At 50.2% G+C, this 17026-nt stretch overlaps 2 protein-coding genes across 3 annotated transcripts in view; one reads left to right on the plus strand and one right to left on the minus strand.

Annotated features, from left to right (window-relative positions):
• Window positions 1-1230: 1230 nt before the first annotated feature.
• On the minus strand, window positions 1231-7253 carry CE3H16orf90 (chromosome E3 C16orf90 homolog). Its single transcript, XM_030301543.1, has 3 exons — window positions 7163-7253; window positions 1794-2216; window positions 1231-1388 (listed from the first exon to the last, which is right to left on the minus strand). Exons 1-3 carry the CDS (start codon window positions 7251-7253, stop codon window positions 1231-1233), a joined length of 672 nt encoding a protein of 223 aa, XP_030157403.1.
• The window catches only part of CLUAP1 (clusterin associated protein 1), a 38470-nt gene continuing 28393 nt past the window's right edge, over window positions 6950-17026 (plus strand). Inside the window, exons 1-5 of one of the 2 annotated variants that reach the window (XM_030301047.1) lie at window positions 6950-7158; window positions 10032-10143; window positions 11452-11536; window positions 12381-12560; window positions 15132-15227. In XM_030301047.1, the coding sequence (XP_030156907.1) occupies window positions 10043-10143; window positions 11452-11536; window positions 12381-12560; window positions 15132-15227 (462 nt within the window). In that variant the 5' untranslated portion in view covers window positions 6950-7158; window positions 10032-10042. Of the gene's footprint in view, window positions 7159-7281; window positions 7421-10031; window positions 10144-11451; window positions 11537-12380; window positions 12561-15131; window positions 15228-17026 lie in introns of those variants that run through there. The other variant, XM_030301045.2, reaches the window with a different exon arrangement.

Genomic DNA, 17026 nt, shown 5'->3' on the forward strand with positions numbered 1-17026 from the left:
TACCTGCATCTGAAAGGAACCCAGATATCCATAGTGTCCTTGACATCATCACATGTGGTCTGGTCCTGGGTCATCACCCAGGAGCCCATGGTGGGACGAGCTCAGCCCTAGCCCGAGCAGGGTTGCCAGGACTGGAAGTCAGCCACACCGGGGGCATTGAGATGAACCCAGGTCCTCCCATCCTGTCCCTACTGGGCTGAGTTCTAGTGATGTAGAGCAGAGGGTCTCAACCAGAGTGATTCTGTCTCCCTCAGGGGACACTGGACACTGGAGACACTTGGTTGACACATTGGGAGGAGAGTCCTATGGGAATCCAATGGGTGGAGGCTGCTAGACATCCTACGATGCAGGGATGGCTGCTGCGACAAAGATCCGGCCCCAATGTCAACAGAGCTGATGCTGACACACGTTGGTACAGAGGAGTCCAAGCTGAGGTGCCCGGAGTCCAGCCCAGCATGGAGAAGGGCTGTGCCCATCCTGCCTGGAGGGACAGGACGGCCGGGGGTCCCCACAGAGCAGTGAACTCAACCAAGGCCTGGGTGAGCGGCAGCGTGGGGTTCAGGCCAGCATCTCTGCCCAGGTTGGGAACTTGCTCTCTTCCTGGCACGCTCCCTACACATGGCCTGCTTGCGTTTGTACTCTGCTGCCTCGGCCAGAATCCCACGCCTCGCGTTTAGGTCTGTCGAGACCTTGCCCATCCGGGAAACCTTCTGGGAGTCTCACCCAGAAGAAGGTGTTCGCTCCTCAACCAAGGGTGGGAGCACCTTGGATCCTCCCTGGCATCAACCCAGAACTTTGCTCTCAGTGTAGCTGGCAGCTTCTCTGAGAGACTCTGTGCATTGACCTCCCCACAGACCGACCCAGGGACAAGAAGGTGCAGGCCTTGGCTTTTATTAAAATTAGACCTGTGGGCTTCCCAGCCTCTTGGGAGCCCAAGTCTCCGATCAACCTGGCCTCCCAGGTACAGGTGGCTGACCTGAGTTGGAGCAGGCTTCAAGGGCTTCTATTTTTTTTCTGTTCCTCCCACGGGACCTCCTCCTCCCTCCTCCCCCCCCCCCCACTTGTGTTTTCCTGAGGCCCAGGCTCTGGTGCTGGGCAGCTGCTGGGGTGTCTCTGTGGGGTGACTCCTGGTGGGGGCTGAGCCCTTCCTCTCTGGACCTGCCTCCCTCTCCTGAGCCATCCTTTCCTCTCCCGTCCCGAGCTGGGACAGCCAGTCCTGCCATCAGATCCCTATGGTCTCTCCAGAGCCCCAGAGCGGGTTCTCTTGCACAAGGGACATGTGGACTCCTCTGAGGCCCCCCAGGACCTCTTCGGCCTGAGCCCCAAGCCTTCTGGCGGACCAGGCTGGGAGGCGGCACCCTTGGCCGGGTCCACGCTGGAACTGGAAGCTGAAGAAAGTGGACGGAGAGGAATCACTCGGAGGGACTGAAGGGAGGTTGCTAGCCCATCCTATGACCACCGCACCCCCCACCCCGAACCTGGCATTCTTCAGAACAGGAAAGGAGGAGCAGTTCTCCATAAAGAGAGCCCTAAGGAAGGGAGGAGAAAGAAGGAAATGGATGGTTCAAGCCAGAAGGACCCTTGTCTAACTCAGCCCCCTCATTTTACAAATGGGCAAACTGAAGCTGGGGGTGGGGTGGTGGGGGTGAAGTTGTCCAAGGTCCCTCATTGAAGGCAAAGCTGGGATAGGAACCCAGGAACCTTGGGAGTGAAGAAGGGCCCATCTGGGTCCATCTGAGTCCCCAACAAACCCTTCTCTGGGTCTTATCCTCCTGTCCCCAGCCCTGCCTCACCTGGATTTTCCAGGCTGTCCCCGGGCACTTGAGTTTCCAGAAGAACTGAGCGGTGGCTGTCCCCTGGGCCCAAAGTCCCGTGTGGCAGGTCTAGGGGCCAGGCCATACCCTCGGGCGGTGGGAGGCAGCCCCTGGCCATGAGCTGGCCCAGCCAGTGGCTCTCACCCTGGCCGGCGGGCTGCATGTGGCTCGGCAGGTAGAGACCCAGGCCCCGGAGGTGGCGCAGCCGGAAGTTCTTGGGCTTGCTTCCCTGGGCACCGGGGCACTGCTGCTGGGCCCCCAGGCCCCCCTCGTAGATGTTGGGTGGCGTGTCGGGGTGGCTGGGATGTCCTCGGGCCCAGCTCACTGCATCTGCAGAGGGAAGAGCAGGAGGGTGGTGGCTCGCAGGCCGCGGCAGCCACGAGGGGAGAACACAGTCACGTGCTTTAAGGCCGGCTCGCGTAACAGGCTCAGTCCCCTGCCTCCCGCCAACCCTCACCCAACATGTTACTCCTCTTCCCTTTCCCATCCGACAGGGAGGTCGGAGAAGCCCGAGACCGTGGCACAAAGATTTTTTTCAGGATTTTCAAGCCCTTTCTGCCACCCATTTTTGCCCCCCTAGCCTAGAAAGAGCATTCCGGTGTCAGTATAGAAATTGCACAGTGTGGGATCCAGGCCCACTGTGGGATCACACAGCCTAGACCATTGGCCATTCCCCTCTCCCAAGCATGCATGTCCCTGAGGCCACTCCGGTGGCTTTGGGCCCAGGTCGGGACAGGAGGGCATCTCTCCTCCTGCCACTCCTCCCTGCAGCCTGGCACCTTCTCTTATGCGCAGCTCAGAGAACGCACAGACCAAGGCTTCCATGGAGGGCCAGCGTGGTGGGGGAGGAGCTGCTGGGCCTCCTGTGCAGCAGGGCTCAGCTCTCCCCTGCCTGTGTCTGCACGTCTCCCGTGGCAACCGGCTCTGTGATGTCAAACGGAACACTCCCAGCCTTCCCGGACCCCCAAGTTTGGGAGAGCATGATGCCCCGGGGTAGGGGAAGGATGGGTGGAGGGCAAGGGAAGGGGGTGGAATCCTAGAGGAGGTCCCTGATCTTCTGGCTTGGGACAGGCCACACAAAACAGACTCAGGTCTTGAAGGCCGGAGAGTCACTCCCTCAGTGACCTCTTGGGGTGTCAGTTTGCTCATCCGTGGGTGGGAAATGAGGCTCTAAGGGCACAGACTTGGTGAGATCTGAGCGAGTGCTTTGAGCCTGCTGAGAAGGTGGTTTGGGGTGGCTGCGCAAGTCACTTAATTTTTCTAACCGTCCATTGCCCTGTAAGTTGATGATGGGGTATCATGTGGGTCGTACCGAGCGTAAGGACGGATGTGGAGGAACTGGGGCTCTGTGCACTGCTGGGGGGCATGTAAAGTGATATGACTGCTTTGGGAGACAGTTTCTTCAAAAGTTAAACTTCTCATACACAGATACCTGTTCTCATATAGGGAAAACATGAAGTCACATGTAAAAACAAAACCTATTTGGATAAAACCATTAGAGATAAAAAATTCAGCTCATTAGTTGCAGGACAGAAGATCAACACACAAAAATTAATTGTATTTTTACATAGTAGCAAAGAAAAAGAATAAAACAGGAATAAATTTAACCAAGGAGGTGGAAGACATACTGAAAACTACAAAAGTGCTAGAAAAAAAGGGAAACATACACACACACACACACGTGTGTGTGTGTGTGTGTGTGTATCCTTGTTCATGGACTGAAGTTTTAACCTGGTTGAGACAGCAACACTCTCCAAAAAAGAAAAAGTTTGAAGATTCCTTACCGCTGTTTGCAACACTTACTATAATCCTACAGTAACCCAGAGTGTGGAACTGGCATAAGGATAGACGTCCTAACCAATAGAATAGAAAAGAGAGTCCAGAAATAAACCTATGCATCTCTGGTCAATTGATTTTCAACAAGGGTGCCAGGATTATTCAATAGGAGAAAAATAGTCTCTTCAACAATGGTGCTGGGACAACTGGACAGCCAGATGGCAAAGAATGGAGTTGGACCCCTACCTCACATCATTTACAAACATTACCTCAAAATACAATGAAGACCTACCTGTAGGAGCTAAAACTGTAAAACTATTTAAAGAAAACACAGGGGTAAACTTCACGACCCTGGATTTGGCAGTGGTTTCTTAGATATAATAACAAAAGCACAAGCAACAAAAGAAAAAATAGATAAATTGGACCTCGTCAAAATTGAAAATTTGTGTGCTACAAAAGACACTATCAAGAAGTGAAAAGACTACAGAATGGGATAACCTTATAAATTATATATCTGATAAGCACAGTATCCAGAATATATAAAGAACTCTTAAAAACTCAACAAAAACCTAATCTGAAAAAGGATGAAGAACTTGAATAGACATTTTTCCCGAAGAAGATACACAAATGGTTAGTAAGCACATGAAAAGATGTTGAACATCATTAGTCATTAGGGAATTACAAATTTAAATGATCGTGAGATACTACTTTATACCCATGAGGATGGCTATAAGAAAAAAAATGACAATATTAATGAAAATGTTGGAGAAGTTAGAACCTTCTTACACTGCTGGTGGGGATGTAAAATGGTGCAACCACTGTGGGAAAACAGTTTAGCAGTTCCTCTACAAGTTAAACATAGAATTGCCATACAACCCAGTAATTCCGCTCCTAGGTATATACCCCAAAGAATTGACAATAGGTTATTTCTTTATTTCGAGAGTGGGGGAGGGGCAGAGAGAGAAGGAGAGAGAGAATCCCAAGCAGGTTCTTACAAATCGTGAGATCATGACCTGAGCTGAAATCGAGTCGGACACTTAACTAACTGGGCCACTCAGGCACTCTAGTTTTGCTTTTTTAAAGCTTTTTTGATTTTAGTCATGCTTACTGAGATACAATTTTAGATATGGTAAAACTGACCTTTTTTTGTGCATAGTTCTGTAAGTTTTTATAAACACCTACTGTCATATAGTTAGCACCACCATCAAGATATAGAACAGTTCATGGGCGCCTGGGTGGCTCAGTCGGTTAAGCGGCTGACTTTGGCTCAGGTCATGATCTCGTGGTCCGTGAGTTCGAGTCCCGCATCAGGCTCTGTGCTGACAGCTCAGAGCCTGGAGCCTGTTTCAACGTTTATTTATTTTTGGGACAGAGAGAGACAGAGCATGAACGGGGAAGGGGCAGAGAGAGAGGGAGACACAGAATCGGAAGCAGGCTCCAGGCTCTGAGCCATCAGCCCAGAGCCTGATGCGGGGCTCGAACTCACGGACCGTGAGATCGTGACCTGGCTGAAGTCGGACGCTTAACCGACTGCGCCACCCAGGCGCCCCGTCTGGAGCCTGTTTCAGATTCTGTGTCTCCCTCTCTCTGACCCTCCCCCATTCATGCTCTGTCTCTCTCTGTCTTAAAAATAAATAAACGTTAAAAATTAAAAAAAAAAAAGATATAGAACAGTTCCATCACCCTCCAAATATTCTTTTGCACCTACCTTCTCCTGGCAACTATTGATTTGTCTTCTTATCCAGACTGTCATGTAAATGGAATCATACACTACGTAGCCTTTTGAGTCCGGCTTCTTCCAGTTAGCATAAGGCATTGGAGTTTCAGCATTGTCCTCCTATATATATCAGCAGTTCGTTTCTTTTTTTACAGCTGAGTGGTAATCCATTATATGGATGTATCACAATTTATCCATTCATAAATTGAGGGATGTCCGTTTGAATGCTTTCAAGTTTTGGGATCAATGTTTGTGTACAGGTTTTTGTGTGAACCTAAGTTTTTGTTTCTCTTGGGCAAATACTTAGGAGAAGGATTGCTCAGCCATATGTTTTGTTTTTTGTTTTTTTTAAATATTTATCTTTGAGACAGAGACAGAGCATGTGCAGGGGAGGGGCACAGAGAGGGAGACACAGAACTGGAAGCGGGCTCCAGGCTCTGCGCTGTCAGCATAGAGTCCATCGCGGGGCTCAAACTCACAGACCGTGAGATCACGACCTGAGCCAAAGTTGGCGGCCTAACCGACTGAGCCACCCAGGCGCCCCAGCCATATGTTAAATATATATTTAATTTTATTAAAAAATTACCGGTTTTGCAAAGTGGCTGCACTGTTTTAGATGCTCAGCAGTAATATACAAAAGTTCAAGTTGCTCCACATTGTTTGAAAGCGTGGCACTGTCAGGGTTTTTGAACTCCTCAACCACGTGTCATGACCTGAGCCTAAATCGGAGGCTCAACAGACTGAGCCACCCAGGCGCCCCCTTTTTGTCTGCTTTCTAACTGATGTGCTTCCTTACTGATTTTGAGAGTTCATTATGTATTCTGGATACAAATCTTCCTATCGCGTGTGTTTCGTGGATATTTTTTTCTAGACTGTGGGCTATCTTTTCATTTTCTTAAAAGTGTCTTGAAGAGCAGTTTTAAATTTTGCTGCAGTCCAATGTATTTTTTTCTAAACTTTTTTTTTTTTAAAGGGCTCATACTTCTGGTGTATCTAAGAGATCTTGCTCAACACAGTCACAACACGTTTCCCCTAAGTTTTCTTCTAGAAAACTATAGATTTTAAGCTTTACGTTTAGGGAAAAACAAAACTCTCCACGGAAGCGCGACCAGGTGTGTGGGCTCTATTTCGCGACTCTCTTTCAGGTCCCTCTCTTTCAGGTCCGAGCCTTTGTGCGTCGGTTCCTTAGCCCACACCAACAGGGAGGAGGGTGGCCAGAGGGTGGCACTACCTCCTCCTGGCCCGCCCTTCCGGACTCGGCACACTTCATTCACGCCCCCAGCCCCTCTCGGTCGCCTGCCTCCCACCTTGGCAGCCAGGCAGGGAGGACTCCCACGGGATCTCCCAGCGGCCAGGCCACGTGTCACGCGCATCCCTCACCTAGCAGCCCCACACTCCCTCCACGGGCTCACGCCCACACCCACGCCCCAAAAGCCACGGTTGCCAGGACAATCCCCGGCCTGCAAGGACCGGGGCCGATTTCCGGCCTGTTGTGAAGCCCGAGCCAGCTGCGCAGGCGCGGTCGCGCCAGAGCCGCCTGTCGCCGCCTGGTGGTCAGCCTGGGTTTTCGCTCAGCTACATCCCGGGCCCGCCCCTTCATGCTGTTGCCGCTCCTCTGGGCCTTCGGTCGCCGGTGAAGCCAGCAAGTTTACCCATAGCAGAGAGAAATGTGCTGGGCACGGGACCCAGGAGGGAGACCCGGCTTCGTAACACTACCGTACATTCTGTCTAGGGGAGTTGAGGAAGAAATGTGAAGCAGTACGTAGAGCGCCTAGCACAGTGTCAGGCACGTAGTAGGTGATCAGAATGTGTCCGCCAGGGCCACATGTTTGTTTGCAACGTGTGTGAAGGGTACGCAAATGCTGCACACTCGCAGCCCCTAGCCGCGACCGGAATCCCTCGGCGTCGCCGGACGCACCCGGCCCAGCGCCCTCTCGCTTGCGCATGCGCACGCGCGCGACCGGGCCCCTTCCGGCCCAGTCTTGTTTGGCCCAGGCCGCGCGCCGTTGAGGGCTGGGTGTGTTGCCATAGAAACCCGTGAGCGCTGAGGGCGAGCGACCCAGACTCCAGGCTGCTGGGGATCAGAGCGCCATGTCTTTCCGCGACCTCCGCAGTAAGGCATACCTGCCCGCTGTCACCTGCGGGTCCTCGGTCCGAGGCTTGCACGGCCAGAACCCCCTCTCGAGCCTGTGCGGCTCAGGGGTGCCCCTGCCCGCTGCCGCCCCCCACCCCCTTCCAGGCTGGGCGCCCTAGCTTTGACTCTGCGATGGCGGGGGGTTGTGTGTGTGCCCGCGGCCGCGTGCGACTAGTGCGGCTGAGGAGCCGGGGTTAATTGTATCTAATTTCATAGGACTTGTATTGCCACACGGGGCTGCTCGCTGCCGTATTGGAAGACGATGAGACGTTTTTGAGTGGGGTTAGCTTAAGAGCTCAGAAAACCGAGGAGGGGACTGACTGGTGATTGATAATAGTTGCGGCTGATACCGAATTTTTACGATCCGCCAGGTAGTTCCTGTTGTGCGTGTGCATCGTTTCATTTACTCCTCGGAGCTACTCTGTGCTCCTGTATTTAGAGAGGAGGAAACGGGCAGCCAGGTCAGGTAACTCGGTCAGAGGACACAGGCAGTGAGAGCTGGCGCTGGAGTTTAAATTCAGGTTGTCTAACTTCCAAAGCCTGCGTGCTTCCTAACAAAGCTGGCGAGGAGAAGGGAGCCCAGACGCCTTTGCTGGAAGGGTGGGAAAGTGGAATCCGGATAAGAGAATTCGTTACTAATTCTTTGGAGCACCTGTTACACACCAGGCGTTTCACATTCAATACGGTATTTTAGTCCTCGCTTTGGCAGTGAGGTGTAGGTAGTGTAATCGGGATGAAATACTTTGAGCCACAGAGAGGTAAAGTTGCTTGCTTTAGGTCACGCAGCTAGAACTGGGTGGAACCAACGATCCGGACTTGGCACTGCGTGAATCGAATTCTCTTGCCTTTTATGCACCGTCATTTTCTGAATCTGAAGCGGTTGAGCAGACTGGCTCCACCTGCGTGGGTGGAGCCGGTGATTGCCAATGTGGTGGTTTGGGGTGAGTCTTTACTGCCAGTTTTCCAACCGAATTGCTGGAAATGTCACCGTTAACGATTACTCCTTTCAGTTGTGACTGGAGGCATCGCGTTTTATTGACACCCCTGGTAGTACCATGGTGTGAATTACGACTTCTGGGATTTGCGGGGTCTGGGGGGACTGTGCGTTGTAGAGTTTCTGCCCCCCCACAGTTAGAGGCCGAGGCCAGCGTTCTGCTAGGGGACGCTCAATGGAGTTGTGTTGCGGGGGAAGGTATAAGAAGGGAATTTCTGAACATTTTGCCCTTAGTGAATGCCAAACGTGTGTGCAGTTTATGGTAAGAGTCTCAAATTGTCCCCATTTTGCGGAATTAACCGAACCTGACAACTCAATAGGAGGACGGATTTAGGCAGTTCCTGGCTGTGTGGTGGGAAGACTGCCACATTATTTACCCCCGCTCTGTTCACATTTCCCAGGAAACAGTGACAGAGGCCCTCTGTGCCTTTGCTCTTTCCTTTGCTCGTACCTTCTCTTCTGTTGCCTGCTGACATCCAACCTAACCTCCGGTGCCCAGGAAGTTTATTTGTGAATGTCGCTGAGATATTTCGAACCTTCAGGAAGGGCGAGGACAGGCATTCTGTAGCCAGAAGCGCACCGAATATAGACCTTGGCACGTAGTGGAAACGCAAAAAACGTTTGTTTTGTTCATTTGCTCATTCTGCTCAAAGCTTAGTGACCACCACCTCCGGTTTCGAAAAGTATTAGTAGTGTTTCTTGTTCTGGTGTATAAAAAAAAAATCTAAGTATTGCTGTATAGTTCCACCAGTCTCTTTAAGATTTCTTTAAATATGCAATTAACCTTTAAAATTTGGGTTATATAGGACCTCAGTCCTATATGCTCACTAAACAAAGATAAAAAAGACAACTCCACAATAACTCAGGTGAACTTCTCCCTGACCACCATCACCTCTAAACATAACCACTGTTCACATGTAATGTATTTTTTGCTTATGACCTTGTATAAAGCCAGGTGTAGCGGGATCCTCGGGCAGAGTCGTGACACTGAGGCTTTCCTTTCCGGGAAGCAACTTTATTCTTGCCGGCACTGCTCAGTTGGGTTCGTACCCGAAGAACTGAGCCCCCAGTGCCTCGTGGTGTAGTTTTTTAAATCTATTTTTTACTTCTTTGTCTCCCATATATGGTAAGACACAAACACGTAGTCTGAACTAGGGGTCTCCTGTTACAAGGTCGTGACGGATGTCGTCACGTACGTGTGGTACGTGTATAGCCAGGTTGCCTTGAGGTTTTGGTTTTTTTTTTCTCTCCTTAGGGAGGGAACCCTGCCCCACAAGTAATTCTCATTTTGAATAGTACAGAGAAAGATATCCAAGAGAAATGACCTATCAAAGACAGATTCGCAGCCGGTCCCTAAACTCTGTTATAATGTAAAGCTTTTACTTTGCCCTCCCGTTGAACTTAAATGTTTTTCAGGAAGCAGAGGAGGTATTTCAACTTTCATCTCCTTTTTACTTTCCCTCTTAGAGAGTTGATAAATAGTCCCCCAAACTGTCAATATGTTGGGAATAACCAGGGAAAGCAAGGGAAATGTCGAAGTTAATAAGTGGTTGGTCTTTGATGGGGAACTGACTGAATTGTTTTACCTTTGGACAGATTTCACAGAGATGATGAGAGCCTTGGGATACCCTCGACATATCTCTATGGAAAATTTCCGCACACCAAATTTTGGACTTGTGTCTGAAGTGCTTCTTTGGCTGGTGAAACGGTTAGAACTTTTATTGAGGTCTAAGAATGAATACCATATTCCATAGCTACCAAGAATAGGATACCTTTGTAAAGCAAAAGGAAGAATTCAATAAATTAAAAAAAATTTTTTTAACGTTTATTTATTTTTGAGAGAGAAAGAGAGGGAGAGAGACAGACAGAATACAAAGCAGGCTCCAGGTTGGCTGTCTGCGTGGAGCCCAGTGCGGGGCTCAAACCCACGAACTGTGAGATCATGACCTGAGCCGAAGTTGGACACTTAACCAACTGAGCCACCCGGGCGCCCCAAGAATTCAATAAATTGTGAGTTTGACAGACTCCTTTGTCACCTGTTAAAAATCAGTGGAGTATAGCGGCGCCTGTGTGGCTCAGTCGTTTAAGTGTCTGACTTCAGCTCAGGTCATGATCTCATGGTTCGTGGGTTCAGGCCCCACATAGGGCTCTGTGCTGAGACCTCAGAGCCTGGAACCTGCTTCCAATTCTGTGTCTACCTCTCTCTACCCCTCCCCTGCTTGTTGTCTGTCTCTCAAAAATAAATAAATGTTAAAAAAAAAAAATCAGTGGAGTACCAAGAACGCCATGGGAGAAGGGAATATACCAGGCAGTGGTAAAAGATTTCTTAGTCGGAAGCATGCACTGCGCTCAGGTCCAAGCGCATCTTCATGCTCTCACTTCACAGGGAGTGATGGTCTCTCCACACACTCTGATGAGTACTGGAGTAGAAATTACCAAGATTTAAATTTCATTTTGTGTGAGAAATCTACCACGATTCAGGGTTGGCAGACTTTTCTAAGGGGATTGTGACTATTTTAGCTGTCACAGGCTACATAAGATCTTTGTTGCAAATTCTTACACGTGTTTTGTTTGTGATAGATAATCCTTGAAAAGTGTAAAAACCCTTCTTAGCGTGCAGGCTGCCTAGAAAGAGACTGCTGACTTCTGACCCCTGGCGGGTCGTCAGTGGCACCTGTAACTCGGCGCTTCCCAATCTCACGCGTTAGCCCTATGTCAAGGGCTGTCGGCTAGAGTAATAGTTCTGATTATGTTAATTACACTTTCAGGTCTGAGACAGATTTAAGTTTGTATGCTGAGCCCCAGACTTGATTTTTGGAATCCCATAAATCTGTTCTTAGGTGAGGACTCACTCCCTTGAGTGTTTAGCATTTTATGCTGCTTTTGAGGTCTCTCTTAACCTTGCCCCCTTAGCTGGGGACTCCAAGAGCTAATTGTCACAGATCCCCTCAGCTGCCTGCTTTCTCTTGTGTTAACTTTCCACTTGATTAACTTGTGTCTTTTCTTTCTGTGAAAGGTATGAACCTCACACTGACATCCCTTCAGATGTGGAGACTGAACAAGACCGAGTTTTCTTCATTAAGGCAATTGCCCAGTTCATGGTTAGTTCCCAGCTTTGTGACAGAGTGAGAACACTAACCCCACTGGAGAGGAGTCCTCGTTAGGGCCGCTTGCGGGTTTCTGACCGCCTCCCGTTAGCAGGTTTCTGGTAGCCGTTTCACCAGCACAGAGTTTTGGGGTTCTGTTTTTAATTCATTGTTTGTTAAGAATTCTATTTCGTTAGTTTTGAATGGGTAATAGATGTCGTGGTTCAACATTTTTTAAAAATGTGAAACAGTAGAATGGCTTTTTATCCTGCCTGCCCGTTGACCCAGTTCCGTCCCCAGTCGCGTCTTCCAGAGTTTCTTTATGCATAGGTAAGCAAATACAATATACATTCTTTGCCCTTCCTTTACACACATGGTGTTTGGGATCTTGCTTTCTGAATGGTACATTTTGGAGAACTTTCCAAATACAAATACAGCTTCCTCATTCTTTCTTATAGCTGAGTAGTAGTGCTTTTTTGGGTATACCATGATTTATGTGGTTTATATACAGATAGGCATTCAGACGTTTGTAACTTTGGCTCTCTGAAACAGCGCTGTCGTGAATAACCTGTACATACCATTTTCTTCATGACTGCGTCTCTAGCATAAGTCCTTAGGATTGGAATTGCTCGGGCGAAGATAATGTGCATTTGTAATTTTCTTGTCCCTTACCAAATTGCTCTCCATCCAGATGATGTCCGTTTACACACCCGCTTGCAGTGCTTGAGCCGCTTGAAAGTTTGACCCTTAATACAGTCAGGTTACTGAAGAGAGATTTTCAAATTACCTACATAGGATTTGATTTAGATTTTTCGTGGAAAGGGCCTTAAACTGTTACCCTTCTTTTGTCTGAAAATAGGCCACCAAGGCACATATAAAACTCAATACCAAGAAGCTTTATCAGGCAGATGGGTATGCAGTGAAAGAACTTCTCAAGATCACCTCTGTCCTTTATAACGCCATGAAGACCAAAGGGCTGGAGGGCTCGAAGATAGGAGAAGAGGACGTCAGCAAATTCAAGTTTGATCTCGGCTCAAAGGTGAGGACCATGAAAGGCTCCTGGTGAGGGACGGGATATTTATTTCTTAGAGTCTGAAATGGACCCTGTCACATACTCCCGGCGCCACTTCTTTCCTTACGCCTTAACTGAGAGCAGTTTTTCAGTTTTGCACTCGTCGGCACTTGGATACAAACAGAAGCCGCGGTAAATTAATCCAGCTCCTTATCGAAAGCCCGCTATATGCCAGGCACAGTTCAGGCGCAGGGGATGCGGGCATGAACATCGAGGACGGAAGCCCGCTCTTCCTGTGGCTCAGTTAGGGGCGTCAGACTAAACCACACAGCAGAAGGAATGTCAGGTCACAGGTGGCCGATGTGTGGGGAACTGTAAAGCAGGGCAGGGGCGGGAGGGCCGGGGCAGGTGTCTTCAGTAGGGAGATGGGAGAGGTGCCATCTTCAGCAGGAGGACGGGAAGGGATTTGAAATTCTGTGTTAAGAGCATCACTCTGGCCGCTGGGGTTCTCACCAGACTGAGGGGGGAGGTGAGGGTGGAGGTGGACCTGTTACAAAGCAAGAGATGACAGTGACTTTGAACCAAGCGGGTGACGTCAGGAGCTCAGCTGAGGTAGGAGGGAGCTGAGTTGCCAGGCATCGGAGTCTTGGTTCAAGCAGCAAGTCAGAGGTGGAAGTTAAGTCCTGAGTCACTTACTGTCATGGTTTGGGCAAGGGGCTAAAAGCAGAGGAAGTGTCCCCCCCCCCCCCCACCCTGACGCCATTCCTTTTTCTCCCAGGAGAGGGCGCACCAGTCGAGGGTTGTGTCCTGAGGGAGCTCTGAACAAAAGGCTCCAGCAGTTTTCACCCTGAGGTGGGGGAGGACCAGGAGTGGCAGAGTGGTGGGTGCTGGGTCTTTGGGGAGAGTGTCCTTGGGTTTTCTCCCCAGCTCCCTAACAGGGAAGCCTGGGAGGCACCAGAGAGGACCTCAGCCCGAGCCCGCGGATGGGAGACCTGGGAGGGGAGGCCCTGGGGCTAGGAAGGCGGATATTTTGTAGGAGCCGGTGGGTCAGGGGGCCGGAGTCCTTGACTGCCACTCCCTTCAGAGCCTGCAGCGAGGAGTCTCTTCTGGTGCGCGGTGGGCGCAGCTCTCCCCATGGGGCCCGCCAGGGAAAACCTTGGCGGTTGCCCGTGGTCAGGCCAGAGAAACCACACCTAGGTTTTTAACCAGGGGTGAGACGCCTCCGTGGAAAGAAGTGACCGGAAGTTAGAACCTTCTTTGAACGTAGATCTTGGGGGCTTGGATATGAGTTGAGAGAAAACAGACAGTGCAAGGAAGATCCTACAGCCACACTGTCCGGTAGAACTGTCTGTGATGATGGATGGGTTCTTTATCCGCACCGCACGGTACGGCAGCCACTAGCCATGCGTAGCTAGCACAGCCGGGTGGGTTCTAAATTTTTTAATTTACTTCTTTATTCATTTTTTTCTTTTCTAAATTTTATTTAATTTTAAACAATTTAACATTGAAAATGGCCACATGTGGCAAGTCCGTGCGGTATCAGACATCCTAGCTCTAAAGTCTTTGGTCTCAGCACCGGAACCGACCGATTGCCGGTTTCCCAAACGGAGGGGAGCATGGAAGGAGCGGGCTTGGTGGGAAAGGTGTGGCGTTTGGTCTGGAACACGTTCAGTGTGAGGTGTCGGGGCCTCAGGTCATAGATGGCGTTAGGGCTAGAACTCAGGAGGGAGTGTGACTAGAAGGACTTTGGGGGACCAGACTCTGATGTACTCCAGGCCCGGAAGTGGGGGAGGTGAGACTCCCGCGGAGAAAACCAGATCTTTGCTGCCGTGCGGCGGGTGCAGCTGGGGCTGGAGGAAGCAGAAGCGGGAAGAGAGTCCTCAGCTGCGAATGAAGAGGGAGCCTTGTTGCTGGTGGTCTGGGAATAAGAGGGGGTGACATGTAATTGCAAGAGAGCCAGAGGGAGCAGAGCAAGGAAGCATTGGGGCTCTTTGGAAAACGTAGCAGATGCAAGGAAGAGGGGGTGACCTGTGAACCCTAAGAAAGAAGCTTGTGCTCAGACCACGGGTCGTCATCTTCACGGCAGCAGCTGCCACCCTTGAGGGAACCGGGCGCTGCTGCGGGGCTGTGGGCGCGTTACGTCACGTGGGCCTTAGCGGCCCTGTGCGGCCCGTCCAGAGGCGGGGGCTCGGGGGGTGGGAGCGATGAACACGGGGCACCAGGGTTCTGCGGTAGGACGTGTGCCTCTGCGGTTGTCCCTCCTGTGGTCACCCTGCTACCTTCGGGGTCCCCTGTTGGGACCGAGTCGGAATAGGAAGCATGTCCCTTTCACCCTCCTACACTTCCTGGTTGAGGAATACATTTGACTTGGCATTTGGATTTTCAGAGAGCCCCACGTGTCCTGGGAGTGCGCCTCCGCGGGATGTAATGTGTCCCGTGCAAAACATGTTCAGTAGTCAGTCAGGTATCCTGATGGGAGGCAGGAATCGATGTTAACAAATAATCAAATAATAAACAAACAGAATAATCAATGGTTATTCTGAATGTCTGTTAAAAACCTGTCACCGAGGTTTCTGTTTTTGATATTTTTCCTTCCAGATTGCAGACTTGAAAGCAGCCAGGCAGCTTGCTTCTGAGATCACATCCAGAGGGGCCTCTCTGTATGACCTGCTGGGCAAGGAGGTGGAGCTGAGGGTAAGCAGTATTCAGATGCTTGAATACTTCCTCAACGAAGCATTTTTCAGCGTTTCCTTTCCAGTTCTGCTTTTCCCGGTCCTTCTGATTCCATTAAACCATACCTGACTGGGGCTCCTGGGTGGCTCAGTTGGTTGAGTGTCCGACTTTGGCTCGGGTCATGATCTCGCGGTTCATGAGTTTGAGCCCCGCGTCAGGCTGTGTGCTGACAGCTCAGAGCCTGGAGCCTGCTTCGGATTCTGTGTCTCCCTCTCTCTCTGCCCCACCCTTGCTTGCGCTCTCTCTCTCTGTCTCTCAAAAATGAGTAAACGTTAAGTGTGTATATATACGTGTATATCTACACACACACACACACACACACACACACACATACATATATACATACATATAAATGTACCTGCTTAAATGAGATCCCGTGCTGGGAAGTAATACACAGCGTTAGCTGCCATTCTTGCTTCTAGGGCCACTGGTCTGTTTTTAATAGCTGTGGCTTCTAGTTCACAAATAGCAGTTATGTAGCATGTTGCTGGAACTTTCCTCCTTGTGCCCATAGCAGCCTTTGCTGATCGTGGTGCTTTATCCAGGGGAACTCAGCATTCTTGTCTATATAGTGCTCTTCTGAGCCCATGGTTCCCAAACCTTGCTTCCCGGTAGAATCACGTGTGCGTGGATACCAGCTTCTGTTCTGATGTCATTGGTTTGGAGTATGACGTAGGCATTGGAAGTTAGAAGTCTCTGGATGATTCTGATGTGCAGCAGGTTTGGGGAGCCCATGACCTAGGCAGTCCCAACCACTCAGCTGAAGTGGATGTTATGGTTAAAATTCATTTGCAATGCTTGTTTCAGCCAGCGCCCATCAAGGAGAATGCTTCATCCACTACATGTAAGGAGCTGTTTAAGAGCGTGCTTCCTAAAACCCTTCCAGAGCTCCTATAGTCCTTTTAAATCACCTGATGTCCACGTTGTCCCCCAAACCAGTGAGTCAGAATGTCTGGGGCTAAGAGCCAGGCATCCAGCTTTTAAAGATCTCCGGGTGATTCCAATGTGCGGCAGAGTTTGGGAGCCACTGGTTGAAGAAGAAATGGATGCTGTTTAACTCTTACGTGTAAAGACGTATGTCGTTGGAAGCACACGTGCTCACATCTCACGTTTTTAAGTTCAATGCGGTTAATTCATCTCGTTCTGGTCTGGTATGTCAGCCGTGGCCTCTCACTTCCTGGTCTATGTTCTGGCATCACTGATGAAGTATGATAGTGTTTTTTCTCTTGCTTTTCATCTCTGCGCCAGGAGTGGTCTGGAAGCAGGGGACTTGGGTACCAGCTCACCGTCCCTGCTCTCGATTCGGTAACCTGGTGGTGGCCGCCCGGTGAAGGGCAGTTGGCAGAACACAACGGCCGCTCCCGTCTAATAGCTCATTCAGTTAACAAGGCAGCTCTAGGCTTTCTGGGTTCTTTGTTTTCTATTTTTTATTTATTTTATTTTATTTATTTACTTTTTAATTTTTAACATCTACCCTTGAGAGAATGAGAGAGACAGAGACAGCGTGAGTGGGGGAGGGGCAGAGAGAGCGGGAGACACAGGATCCGAAGCGGGCTCCAGGCTCCGAGCCATCAGCACAGAGCCTCATGCAGGGCTCGAACTCACGGACTGTGAGATCATGACCCGAGCCGAAGTCAGATAGATGCTTAACCGACCGAGCCCCTCAGGTACCTGTGTTTTCTCTTTATAGTGCAGGAGGGCACGTGTGTCTACACATGATTCTAAGACACCTAGAGACGAGAGCTGGTCACTTGCTAATT

Source organism: Lynx canadensis, chromosome E3 (genome assembly GCF_007474595.2).
Source record: "Lynx canadensis isolate LIC74 chromosome E3, mLynCan4.pri.v2, whole genome shotgun sequence".
In the NCBI taxonomy this organism is placed as follows: Eukaryota; Metazoa; Chordata; class Mammalia; order Carnivora; family Felidae; genus Lynx; species Lynx canadensis.